This window comes from Mustela nigripes, chromosome 6 (assembly GCF_022355385.1).
Source record: "Mustela nigripes isolate SB6536 chromosome 6, MUSNIG.SB6536, whole genome shotgun sequence".
NCBI classification, from domain to species: Eukaryota; Metazoa; Chordata; class Mammalia; order Carnivora; family Mustelidae; genus Mustela; species Mustela nigripes.
Window position 1 is genome coordinate 25,193,017 of NC_081562.1, and position 14,140 is coordinate 25,207,156.

Here is a 14,140-nt window from a genome sequence, read left to right on the forward strand (position 1 = left end):
GTGGTCGGATATTTAAAAATCTTTCTGGCCATTTTAGCCTTCCCCTCCTTCCAAGTGTCAAACACATTTAAAATATTCATACCTTAAATGTATCATTTTAAGTTCTAGCCCTAACAGTTGATAATGAACAGGTACAGGAACATTTAAGTTGACATTTAGATGTGTGAATCTGATCTAAGGTTCGGTCTGGAAGTTTATGATGCTTTCATTTGACTTACCGGAGAATGATGCAAGCTATTTTTATATTTTATCAACTTTACAATTAAAGAAATCCACAAACATTTTTGTGGTGTTTAAAAGAGGAACACTTCCTGTGTTTAGCTGAGTTAGTTGGTTTTTAGCCTGGCTTGCTGAGAAGCATTAACTACCTTTTTGTTCACCCATCTGTTGAGATTTTTTATAATTCTTTCTCATGTCTAAATGGAGAATATGGAAGAAAACTGGGGTTTTATTTCCATTCTTTTCTTACAAAATTATGTGGTCATCATTCTTACAAGCTCTTTATGATGCTTTTTTTGGTACAATAATAAAATTCTTTAAAACTTTAGGAATATTATTTGTAGTTGGGGAAGGGGATGTTTATGTTGAATCTAATCTGTGGTATTTGGGATGGTTGTCTTAATTTTAAAAAATAAGATAGATAATAAAAAATAAAAAAATTAAAGAAATGTTGTAGAACATTTTGCGTTACAAATATCCTAAAGGAGAGCTTGCTTTTTTTTCTGCATCTGTGAATGAGTATGCCCATAATAGAGATTTTTAAATTATTCTAGTCAGTTTGTGAAAAAGGAAAGAGATCATCAGTGTATATTTTATATTCTTTAAAACAGATACAGCCTCATTAATGCCTGTGTTTTGCCTTTTGGCTGATCCAGTAGCTAGGAAAGTGTGTACGTGAACCACAGCCATCTGTGTGTAACAGATGACAAGTATGTTTGTAATAGTAAAATGGTACCGGTGCTTTACTTTCTTACCTTATTTTCCCCTGGAGCCAAACAGCTGTGTAAATAAAAAGATTTGCTGCTTTGCTCTACAGCTTTTGGGTCTAAATGTTGATACAGTATTAAAATCCAAAGGTGCTGGGTGCATTTCCAAACATCATGCACTTATTTCAAGAGTGACAGAAACAGGCTGTAATATAATGGCTTTTTATTTTTTGAGTTGTGTTTCTTTCAAAATAGAGCCACTAAATACTACTACTACTACGACTACTACTACTAAGAAATGATTTTGGATATTGCTGTACCAGTGACTTAAACACTTGTTCTTACTAATAATTAAAAACTTATTCAGTAATCCTGCTGAAGCTGATTCCTGCTAACTTTTCAAAATATTGTTCTACATTTAAATGGATACTGATTTTTTTTAAAAGAAATTTCCTGTTACTGAGGCATATTAAAGGGTATGTATATGTGGCAGCTTTGTCTATTCCCAGGCCCTGTTTTCAGTATTGAGAATAGAGCAATGTATTAAAATGCCTCTTCTCCTGGAGCTTGCCTTCTAGTGGTGAAGACTGACAAAATTATTCTGAAGAAATATCACATGGAGAAAAGGGACTACAGAAAGTAAGGATTCTCCTGAAGCAAGGATCACATAAGTTATAATCTCAGAATCATATAGGATTTAGAGATCTGTTCCACATCCTCATCTACAAGGAAACTGAGGCAACCAGATCTTTGAGTTATGTTATCTGCTACCTCCAATACACAGTTTATGAGTAGCAGGCTGAAGTTCACAGTTATTTATTTAATTAAATGAGTATGTGTTGAATGTTAGGTGTATAACGCTATGCTATATTCGTTGGGAATCAACCACAGCTCATATATAGTTACTTGAATTTCTGCAACACTAAGGATAGGGATTTATGACTCTTGGAAGAGGACTCATAAAACACATTTAAAGAAGAGTAAAACTGATACCAAAGATTAAAAAACAATGTAACTAAAACGCAAAAATTGATTGGTTAAATGGCTTTTAACAGTACACTAAGATTCAGAAAGTAAAAGATTGATTTGATGAGACTGGGTTTTTGCTTTGGGGTATTTTTTAGTTATGGAAAATACACATAAATTTACCGTCTTTGCCATTTTTAAATGTATAGTTCAGTAGTGTTAAAGACCCTCAAGTTGCCTTGCAACAAATCTCCAGAACTCTTTCCATCTTGCAAAATGGGCTTTTTTTTTCTTTATAATTCCTTCAAAAATCCCAGAGGTAGGATGTTTTAAGAATGGTTATGGAAGTCAACATGACAGCTTGTCAGGTTTCATTATCTGGGGTAGGGTGGGAGGTTTGGAAAAGGCCTTGGGCATTCCTACTTTGTCTTAAGACTTAATAGGTCAGGAGTTTAATAGACTATTATAGCAAGGTTTATCTTCAGCCTTTGAATGGTTTTACAGTTTTTTTTAATGTAAACAAAAATAACATGCTTATTAAATAGTTAACTGAAATTGTATAGCTTTGGGAATTTATATTAATTTATTTTGGAAGTATTTTATTATCTTTATCAGGACAGTACACCCAGGAATTGAATGAGAAAGCATGTGTTATCATGTGACCTTGGCTTGGGAAAATGGTTGGTAAAAGGAAATAGAACACCCTATCCTCCCCCAACCCCAACTTTCCTCTAATACCTTACCAAACGTTGTGACTTCTCTTGAAATTTCCTTTGTTGAAAAAAAAAATCATCACTAAATGAAGTATAATGCCTCTGTATATTCAAATACTTAATGTCCAAAAGATATTTTGAAAAATTGGTTTTTTTTTTCCAGTAAATCTAGCTTTTATTAAGCTTTAAATCCTGTTAAAGAACAAACATGAAGTGTAAGACTAAGATAAAATAAAGTATTTTTACTTCAGGTGTCCTTGGGGAAATGTGACTAGGTGATAGTGATAGTATAGGTGGAAAAACTTAAAAGAACTGAAAAACAAAACAAAACAAAACAAAAAACCAGATGTTTGAGTTCTATATAATTTTCATCTTATAGGTCTTTTGTATGAGGCTTTTGTTAGGTGACTTTAGGCTAGGACCAGGTCTGTACAAAACTAACATAGTATAATCGGTGTTTATTTAAGAAAAATAGGTGTTTGTTAAGTGCTTTTGATATAATGTTAGGAAAGGATTGCTACAGTAGAAATTGTCTTTGAAATGCTCTAGAAGAGTGCTTATTAATAAAGGGAACACAGTATATTCACCTGTGGAACTTAAAAGAACTTAAAAGAAGCTGTATGCCCAGAAACTCTGACTGATCAGACATGTAGTTGAACCTACACACATGATTTTTTAAAAAAATAAAGCTCTGTGAGGGATTATAATGAAAATTCCCAGTAATATTCCCCATACAGAGAAATACCAACTTCATAATGAATCAAATAATATAGAGGAACTAGTTTTGTTTGTAAGTTTGGAAAATTTCTGATTTCTGTATTCCTTTTTAGGATAGTTTTGGGGGTTCTAGTGAAGTAGATTCTTGAGAAAAGGCACTTAGACAACTCTATGGTATATCACTGAGGTAGAAGAATACCACTACTTATTGATATATAATGTTAAAGGGTTTCATGTCTATATAACTGAGACAAATTCATTCAGCACTCAGCAGATGAACTAAAATACTACTTTCTTCTTCTATACCAATGATTTCATTTAGTGTCCACTGAAGATACGGTAATCTGTTCCAGAATTAGAAGAAAACTTTATTGGACTTGCTAAGAAATGTACACTGTACCCAGAGCTTTGTATATTGGAATTGAAGGTCAATTTAAGGAATTTTCAGGAGTAATGTGGACTCTTCAATGAAATATAATCTACCTAGTAAAATGCAAGCTCACCATATTATCAAAAAAAGTAAAAATGTTATCAAATTTATTTATTTATCATCTTTTGCTTTGGCGTTTTTTGTTTGTTTTTTAGCATCATATTATTGTTTTTTCCTTTCTAGAGATTAAGAAGCCACCAGTGGCCCCTAAGCCAAAGTTTGTGGTAGCAAATAATAAGCCAGCTCCACCTCCTGTTGCACCCAAACCCGATATTGTGATTTCTAGTGTTCCACCATCAACAAAGAAAACCAAACCAGCAATAGCCCCGAAACCAAAAGTTCTGAAGGGCTCACCTGTTAGAGACATTGGGCAGTCAGCATCAAGGAAAATCATTGTAAACCTGGAAGAGCACAAACAGGAATTACCTGAAAATGCCGACAACTCTGACTGTAGAAATGTAGGGCATCAGAGCAGTAATTATATTTTACCAATGTGTTCCTGCAGTTCTCAGTGTGTCCATAAACTTGGGAATAGAGAGAATTTGTGTGTAAAGCAACTTGTTTTAGAGACCCTGGAAACGCATGAAAACTTAGAATATAGTAAAATTGAGGAGTCCTCTTCAGCCGTAAAAACAAGGAGTAGATGTGATTCTAATGTTGAGAATGTCAAGAGCCAGAGTGAAGTCGTTTTAAAGGCAAACATCCTAGAAGAGAAGCTCAAAGATGTTTTAACACAACGAACATCACCTTTTATTTCCCTACCGAAGCACAGATCCACAGACAGCCCAGAAATTAATGATGGCTATAATTCCAACAGACAATTCAGAATTGAGTTTGCAGATTTGTCACCTTCCCTGTCCAGCTTTGAAAAAGTTCCTGATCATCACCATTGCCACCTACAGCTTCCTAGTGATGAAACCTATCAGCCTAGCAGTGATAAAAGCAATACTTGCTTTCATTCATCTGGACAAGAAGCTCTGGAAAATGGTAAAAGTAGTACTTTTTTATCTTCAGATGGAGTTAGTAAGAAATCAGAAGTCAAAGACCTCGGTCCCTTAGAAATTCACTTAGTACCACATACTCCCAAATTTCCAACCCCCAAGCCCAGAAAGACACGGGCTGCTCGTCTGTTACGTCAAAAGTATGTAGATGTGCCTAGTGAAAGTACTGAAGAACCAGAGAATTTAGACAGTGACTCTTCTTGTCTTTTAGAAGCTGGTTTGAAAAACGATAAAATCAGTGTTCTTCATCATAATGTTTTGTGTAACCAGGAACAGGTGGACAAAGTGAAGCCAGGAAATAAAAGTGAATTGAATGTGGACTGCAGTGGTGACAGACAAAATTTAGTCAGTCCACAGAAAGCTGTGTGTCCTGAAACATCTTCCTTTGAAAAAATGGAAACAGATTCTAATTTAAGTTCTGACAGCAAGACAATAGATGATTCTAGTATGTCACTTGCTGTGGACAAAGGGACCAATTTTATAAGGTACAGTACTTTATCTATGAGCCTACCAAAGCAGCTCAAATTAACCTGCAATGAACATTTGCCTACTACCTGCAATGTGGGAGTGTCTGCCCCTCAAATACAAAAGGAATCTACAATAAAAGGTGAAAATTCCTCAAGAATTGTCCCCAAAAAACCTCAAAGACACAGCTTGCCTGCTGCAGGAGTGCTTAAAAAGGCTGCCTCAGAGGAGATTGTGGAGAAAAGTTCTTATCCCTCAAATGAAGAAAATAATTCAGAGAAAGGTCTAGAAAGAACTCACCTTCAGCATGTGTGTGCCCAAAACCTCAGTATGTCATCCTCCTTTGATATGCCTAAACGGGCTTCAGAAAAGCCAGTGTGGAAATTACCTCATCCTATTTTACCCTTTTCGGGGAACCCAGAATCCTTAAAGTCTGTCACTACATCATCAAATAGTGAGCTTTCAACTGCCATAACTAAGCCTCGAGCAAAATCATTATCTGCTATGGATGCGGAAAGGTGCACTAAGCCTTGCAAAGACACTCAGAAGAAAAACTCTTTAAAGAAGTTGCTGAACATGAAATTGTCCATCTGCTTCATGAAAAGTGACTTCCAGAAATTTTGGTCCAAGAATAGCCAGCTTGGAAACGCAACTGCAGGCAGCCTCTCAGGTGGGGAGAGGAAAGGAATTGAAAGTGATTGGCATGGCATGTTGGTAGAAGAGAAGAGAAGTAAACCCATCAAGGCGTATTCTGCAGATAACTATAGCTTGGAATCTCAAAAGAAGAGGAAGAAGTCCCGGGGCCAGACCAGTGCAGCTAATGGACCACGAGCTGAGTCTTTGGATGACCAAATACTCTCCAGGGAGTCATTATCTCAGGCGCCTTGCAAATCTGTCACAAGTGGCTGTGCCCCAGAGTATGAAAATGTACGCCATTATGAGGAAATACCAGAGTATGAAAACTTGCCATTTATAATGGCCATAGGGAAAACTCCCGAGTTAGAATGGCAGAATTCCAGAGGCATGGAGGACACTGATGCAAATGTGTACGAGGTAGAAGAGCCATATGAAGCTCCAGGTGGCCAGTTGCAACTTGGACCCAGACATCAGCATTCCAGGTAACACTTAGGTGCCAGATGGACACTGTGCTTTTGCATTTATTACTGAAATTAACCTCCCAAGAATGCTGTGAGATGGGGGGAAATCACTTGGTAAGAGAGTGGTTTAGTTAAGCACATATTAAATTATTTCAAACTGCAGTGTTCTTTTATCATAGTCAGTATGGGTATTTTCAATGCAGGCTTAAAATAGCTGACTTATTTTAGTATCTGATTCAAAGAATTTGAACCAGTGGTAGTGTAGATAGTACAAAGGAGACCTAGAACAGCAAGGTTGCAGGCCTCCAAAGCACCAACGTAGAAGGAATAGCAGGAATTTAGGGGAGGAAATTGGCCAGATCAGTGACGTTTATTTGTTAGGTGTAAGAAATGTGTGCAGTTTGGGGGTGCCTGGGTGGCTCAGTCAGTTGAGTGTCTGACTCGATCGCAGCTCAGGTCTTAATCTCTGTGTCATGAGTTTGAACCGCACACTGGGCTCTACACTGGGTGTGGAGCCTACTTAAAAAAAAAAAAAAAAAAGAAAGGAAAGAAAGAAAAAGGAATTTGTGGAGTTTGAAATCCATGCATTTGCCTATGGTGTCCTCGTCAGTTAAAACCTCGAAATTTACAAAATTTCCTACTCTGACGATTAGTTATTTTGCTTTTTGAAAACTAATTGCTGGCTTCATATGGATATAGGAAAAACACAGGAAATGGAAAGCTATTATCTTTTCTTTCTCATTTTTTAATATGTGTTTACTACCTCTGGTATCCCTTCTCCAACTTTCTTATTGAAACCTTGACTGTCCTTGATGGTCCAGCTCAGCAACCGTTGACTTCATGAAGCTTTTACAGACCTAGTAGGAAGTGTTTATTTCCTATTCTGATCTCCCCATTATGCTGTGGTATCTTTATAGGTTTTATCTCCATTTGTCTTAAGGTATAGCTTATACAGTCTGATATTCTGTATTCAGTTTTAAGCTCCACCAAGATTTTGAGTTGTATCTTTTTTTTTTTTAAGACAATTTTATTTTAATATTCTTAGTTGAAAATGAGTCATATTTTTTATCCCTTATGGGGCCAAATGGGGTTTGGAGGGATGAGTAGGTGTTGGTTGGGTGAAAGAATGAATGAAAAAGAAGGAAAGTAAACACTGCAGAAGCTTTGTTCTCTCTCTGTAGTCTCAAAGAGGGCCTTCGCATTGCATTTAAAGTGTTGTGTGTATAACATAAAGCACATAGGCCCTTTTTGAAGTCTTCATGCTCTTAGGTCATTAACCTCAAAGTAACCTTTGAGTACTTACAGTGGGACTTTTGTAGAAATAGTGACATAGCAGAGGATCAGAGAATTATCAGGTGAATGGAATAAATAAAAATGTCAAGCAAAATTTTATAGTACCAAGTAAAATTGTTCCAATTTCTTTTAGCTTTCAAATGCTTTCCCAGCATGTTTCTTTACTCATCATCTGTGCCCTTCCTCCACTGAGCCATAAAATACTTAGCTTCCTTGCCTGACTTTTCTCATAGCTGACTCCATTCTGCTTACAACTGTCTACTCTGAACATTAGTATTTAGGCAGAAGTCTTTTCCTTGGCATAAATATTTTGACAGAGAATTGAAATTAAGTATCCAGTTAAAAAAAAAATGTGTGTTCTCATGCTTGTTCTTGTCTCCATGAAATAGTTTTGTTGGGATTGCCCTGTTTTAATATGTTTTTGTATATTATGTGGGTGTGTATGTGTCTGTGTGTATCTGGGTGAAAGAGGAATTAATTTGGCTTCTTTATGATATATGATTATCCTTAGCTAAGATGGAGTGTTTTTCTTGAAATTGGAGGTTTCGCCCTCCCATTGGCCTTCAGGCTTAAATCCCAAGGATTTGTCATTATTACTAACACCAGCTGTAAACTTCTGGAATTTGTCCATTTTCTGGTATGCTTCTTACGCAGTGAGGGCACTGCTGCTCTGGTGCTGCTGGGAAACCAGGTTGGAAGGGGTTAATGTACACAGCCAGCCAGTGCAGCTGCACAGCATTGGTAAGGAGGGTTCTTTCTCAAGGCCACAGGAAACTGAGGGCGGCTTTGGACAGGTTACAGGCTGTGAAGTAGGGCAGCCTGGTAGAGACTGAGAGAGCTCTGCTTTTGAATTGGCTTTCCATGGAGATTTTAGTCTAGGCCTGGAGCAGGGAGCCAGGCTTGAGTGACTTGAAGTGTGCCAGCTGAATCCAAAGCCTTCAGTTGTAGGGTCAGACTAACAGCTTTTCCTGGGAGGGTGTACCTTTTTAAAACATTGAATAGATGAAAGAAAGCAAAATCCGAGCCTTCATGAGGAGGATACCTGGACACCTTAAAACAAGGTAAATGAGAAGTGGGACCTGCATTTCGGATGAGCCGATTGGATCCAAATGGACATCCTGTTTGGCAGTCTGGCAGTTGAAAATATTAAGACCTCTGCCTTGGAGTAATTGATTTAAAGTCCAACGCAGTAGAGGTCTAAAATGATAAGAAAAAACACAGATGAACCCTATTTAAGACTCATCTGCTGAAGTGAATAAAAAAGTGTCTTTAACAGTTTCTCAATCCTCAGGAAAGAGATTCTGGATCTTTCCTAGGGGACTGGTTTACGAGACTTAACTGGTTTTTCAGAGTCCACATATACAACCAACCAGATTCTGGATTAGTAAACAGACATTGCCAGCCCTGGGGTGGCTCATGTGGTCACGTTCTTTAGAGTACAGATGTTTCATGAGTCCAACAGCTTAATATTTACTAATTCATAACATGTTTATAATTTATCAGGAAATAATTGTATGTAGTCCTCATACAAACAAGATTGTGTTCTAAAAGTTCATGATAATTTGGAACTTAGAGTGTATTGCCTGCCCAAAGAAGGAGTTTTGGAAATGTTGGTAGAGGACCCAGGTTAGCATCTACATTATATTAACCATTACTATCCTGGCTTTCCCTTCCCCTTTCCTAGGTGAATTCTTCCTCCCAGTGCATGTTTGTGCTGGGGCAGGATCTTCGCCCAGCCAGGGTGGGGTTGAGCACGGTGTCAGAGGAGCAAATCCCCTGGGTCTGAGATGGCAGTGTTTGTGGAAAGGGTGAGGTGACTAAAGAAGAATGAGGAAATTGGGGGCTGGGTTTGCTTTGAGAAAGACTGCAAGGCATTGGGAGTGATAAGGAGAAGGGAAGGCTGGGTGGTTGGGATTTAGTGTGCAATGGATTTTCTTTCCCTCCTTCCTCCTTATTGTTCTATCCCTCTCTTTCCCTCCCCATTCTCCCCTGCGAGATTCTGCTGATTGAGTTTGTGACCTCCGGCAAGAATGAGTAGGAGAAAGCAGGAGGAAGGGAGTTGATGGGGGTAAGGAGTGGCTCTGGGAAGCCATCCAGGAAGTTGATGGGGGTAAGGAGTGGCTCTGGGAAGCCCTCCAGCAGGGAAAGGTGAATAGCCAAATCTGAAAGAAGGTAAAAGAGAGTGAAGGGAATTCCTCTGGCCATAGAAACAGTTGCTTTACACATTCTCAGATAGGTTGCCATTTGCTTACTGCTGGGGTTCTCAAAAGCAGTTTTGTTGGGAGCAAGATTGTGAGTAACTCAAGCATTCTGGTGCCATTTAAGTGTTGTTATGAGCTCTTTTTGCCGAAATGTTTCAAGCATGATTATCCTAAAATACCTAGCTGACACCTCTCTCTCACTGGCACGCATGTTAATCAGTGCTCATTTACTTATTTAAGAAGTTTGATTTTTGTAGGGAATTTAATAAATGTGAGCCTTTAATATTAAAGAGTTACAGACAAATCAGCAAAATAATAGTGTGCAAATAAGGGGATTTTCCTCTTGAAATTGTAGCAGATTTTTAAATTCTCTAACCAAGAAGAACTTTCCTTGGAACCTTTCTAGGTTTTTCCTCTGTTGTTTTAGTTCTTTTTATAAGCACTTCAAAGAAAATGAATGATTACTGGATTTTCCTCGGTAACTTGGCAAGCCTTCAGTTTATTTATTCCACAGTCTTGACCATGTGTAAAGCACTTTGCCTTCAGAGCTAAATGGGGGGTGGGGGGGGGTTGGCATTTCCCAGGAGCTTCTGTCCTGTGAGGCAGCAATTATAGGGCAACATGGTTCTGTTGATCCAAGCTCTGTCTGAGTTATACCTCAAGAAAGGTATTAAAGATAACCTCACAGATTTGGTAACACTTGACCCTAGGCTTATAAAATGGACATGATTGAATTTAGCATTTAGGAGGTCATTTTCTAACTTCACTGGTGCTCTGGGGGCTGCATTGCAGACTGAGGATTTCAAAGAGAGGAAATGGAATCAGCCAGTGCGAATGGCTGTTTCTTGAAACTTTGCCCAGAAGTCCCCATCACTTGACAGGTTTTGATTTATCTTCAGGTTTTCCTAAAGTACCAGGATTCAAAATAAATTTCAGAATAATTTCTTCTTAATTAATCAGTAGATTCTTGTTTCTGATGAAAGAATTACGCTTTTGTTTATTTTCTCCCCATTTTAAATACAAAACTGGGCTGAACAAACTGCCAAATTATAAATCCTCTAAAATCCTGTAATGACTTCTGTGTTGTAAATCATCAGACCCCATCTAGAAGATACCTCTCTTGGGTTGCATTTACCATCTGGTGGTGTTTTTGCATTTTACTATAATGATTAAAGTATAAATGAATAGCCCTACTATGCATTTTCATCCTGTCATAGTGAAAGACCCGCGGATCCCCTTACCCAAGAATCCAACACTGCCACTGGATGCAATCAGCAAGAGGTTCTTTATTGTTACGCAGGCGCCTGCGGGTGGTCAGCAGCTCCTGCTAGCTGAGCACACCCGGCTGGGGTGGTGCCGGGTTTTTATAGACAGGTACAAACAAGTTTTGGGTGGGGCGCAACTGATTGGTTGACAGTTAGAACTTTTGAAAAAGGCATACGTGGAGTTTGCTGATTGGCTTTGGGGACCCGCGCGCGAAGAGAGAGGCGGGAAGGGGGAACAAGCTGATTGGTTCTGAGGGCCCGCGCGCGGGAGGAGAGAGGCAGGGAGGGGGAACAAGAAGGGGGAAGGGAGGAATGCCATCATGGCGTCTTCTATTATTTCTATAAGCCAAGCAGTTACAGAAGGGCAAAAGAGCAATTAATAAGCAATTAATAACCTAATTTACGCCTAAAAGCCAACGGTTCACAGAAAAGGAAACAAGCGGTTAGTTATCCTATCTATCTTCTAGGGGAGGGGTCTTTCAATAGCACCGATATTATGCACAGTTAGAGGGTGAAGGTTAGGCCTCCTATATCTCAAAAGAAGCCCTTTCCTCTGAGTTATTTTCAGCACCAGCTCAGGAAATGTAGAAAATTCGCATGGCTCTTTATCTTTCTTGTGTTGGAATCATAACACACAATTTTGGCGAATCTGTTTGTTTACATACTTACCCTACATTTGGAACTGCAGCTCATTGCGATGGATTTTACTTCTTGGCAATAAGGCTTTTCTTTTTTCCCTTCCAAATTAATTATTAGCAATTAGTGAAACTGCAGCTCTATCACTCTGGTCTCATTTCTTGCCAAAACAGATCAGTGATATTTTATCAAATATATATGCTTTTATGTGGTAGAATGTGACTTTATACTTTTAGAAGTATATTTTTAGTCAAGAGATAGAACAAATATCCTACATTGTGATTGTGGGTACACACACACACATACACACATATCCTCTCTAAATAAAAAAACATTATTTTGAGATAGCTGATATTTGCACATTTAGAAATGATTGGTTTTCCATTGCTGTTTTTATTGACTTTTTGAATAGTAAAAGTCTAGAATTTTTATAATTTAGCCAAGCATATTATGATTCTGCTTTTGTAAAATTACTGTCACTTGTATCAGTGAGACAGAAATCGCTTTGCAAAATGAGCTTCTGACCAATTTCCTGGAAAAATGTTCTCAATATGAACCTTTCGGGAAAGAGCACATGTAGGGAAGGGACAAGGAGGTCCTCATTCTTTTCCTAAGCATTTTTAATTCCTGTAAGGACCTGAGAGGTAAAGACAATCTGATAATCCATCAATCTGTATATAGATTGAGCCTACTAATAGGATGTTTGGAATTCAAGGCATTTTTGCAGTAGAAGTAATTGTAAGTCTTGAGTTCCTAGCCAGCACACAAGAACTTACTTAGCTTCTGATATATGAAAAAAATGCGGTGAGACTGACAATGCTAAAACAGAGCAATAAAATAAAGTTTTTATAACTTTTAAATGCTGGTACATTCAAGAAGGTAGAGGGGAGTGTGTTGAGGAAAATATTAAAAGAGGGAAGGAACAGGATGAAGAGGAAGAGAAGGTGAACTTTGACTCACTATCCCTTCAGGTAGATCAGGGGAATTCCAAATCTAGGCTCATATTCTTATGTAGGGGGTAAGTATGTTCCTATTTCAAGCATTCATAACTAATGTCTGTGCTTTGTATATTACTTTTGTAAGCTTTCTGTGTTCTTCCAGACGTTTCTTTTAAATGCATCATCTTTTCCTGGAATTGCATAGATTAATTTGGTATTTAGGGAAAATATTTAAAAAAATAGATAAGTTTATATGAGCCTATTAATTTTAATACTTCTTTTGTAACTGTACTGGGAGGAAAGTATAGCAAAATGTGCTAAGACTCAAAGAGCAGTTCCAGTTGTAACACATTTAGGTATGGGAAGATCTAAAGAGATACTTACTGATCTTTTTATTAAATACTGAGTTTAAAAGTTAAGTTCAAGAACTGAACTGCCTAGTTTGTTCTGGGTGGTATAGAAAAACTTTGGATTCGTTAGTGGATCTCTGAAAGAAAAGAGAAGTATTTGCAAGTATTGACGTCAGGCAGAGATCATCTGTCTTTGGAGTTAATAAAACTTGGGTTGACCAAATAGAGTATAAGGGGGAGTAAAGTGTGATGATAGTATTTCCAGGGAGAATAGCTGTCTTCTGCAGTTTTCTTTTGGATTTCTCAGCCCATGTTTGCATGTATTATAGATCCATTTTGGTTCTATGTAAGTGTGAACTGGAGTAAGGTTGTATTTGGTGTTATCATATCTTTTATCGAGAAGAAATTGAATCATGGTGATTGTGACTTCAGAAAAAATGGACAACTAAACTGCACCTGGATTAGTGGTCTGAGCCCTAATGTCTGAGGGCCTGTTTACCAGACTCTCTCATTTATCAAAGTATTTTGGTTTTTGCTTCAGGAAAGGTGAAATAATAAACACTGAACAAAGAAAGTCAGTTTCCCCTGAAAGTTTGGATAAAAATAAAAAGGAAAACAAACACGTTTAGCCTTTTTCTGTTTTAAATGGTACAACTGCTTATTCTTTAGCTCCTGTGGATTCCATTGAAAACTTTGTTTTACTTAGGTCATATATTTTTTGAAGTTTCTTGGTAACATATTTATGGCAGTTGATATATTTTGGCATATGGTAGTATTACCTAAAACATTAGGAATTAAAGAATAAATTTGACTTTTAATAAATTTAAAATGGCTTGTTCTTTGTTTTCTTCATCTGAAGGGCAATTCTGATTTGAACTGTTTGGCAATTATAATTTCAAGTCCAGGAAAGTTGGTAAAACATTTAAAGAAGGAATAATTGGTAACTGTTTCTCCTGTCTTTCTTTTGGTCTTTAGATGTAATCACAGTCACAAGTCAACAGAAATTTCAATTTAAATGACTACGTGTTTCAATTCTTAAATTTTCTTTGCATGGTTCCACTGTTAGAGAAGCATGAGGGGAAAGCACAATTCCTCACTAGGGATCACTAGCCCTGTTAGGTTGTGGGAAGGACTCAGGACAG

At 37.6% G+C, this 14,140-nt stretch overlaps 1 protein-coding gene across 3 annotated transcripts in view; it reads left to right on the forward strand.

Annotated features, from left to right (window-relative positions):
- Positions 1-14,140, forward strand: part of FGD6 (FYVE, RhoGEF and PH domain containing 6) — a 131,464-nt gene that overhangs the window by 1,627 nt on the left and 115,697 nt on the right. For all 3 annotated transcript variants that reach the window (XM_059402333.1, XM_059402335.1, XM_059402334.1), the window contains exon 2: positions 3,936-6,336. In XM_059402333.1, the coding sequence (XP_059258316.1) occupies positions 3,936-6,336 (2,401 nt within the window). The remainder of the gene's footprint in view (positions 1-3,935; positions 6,337-14,140) is intronic.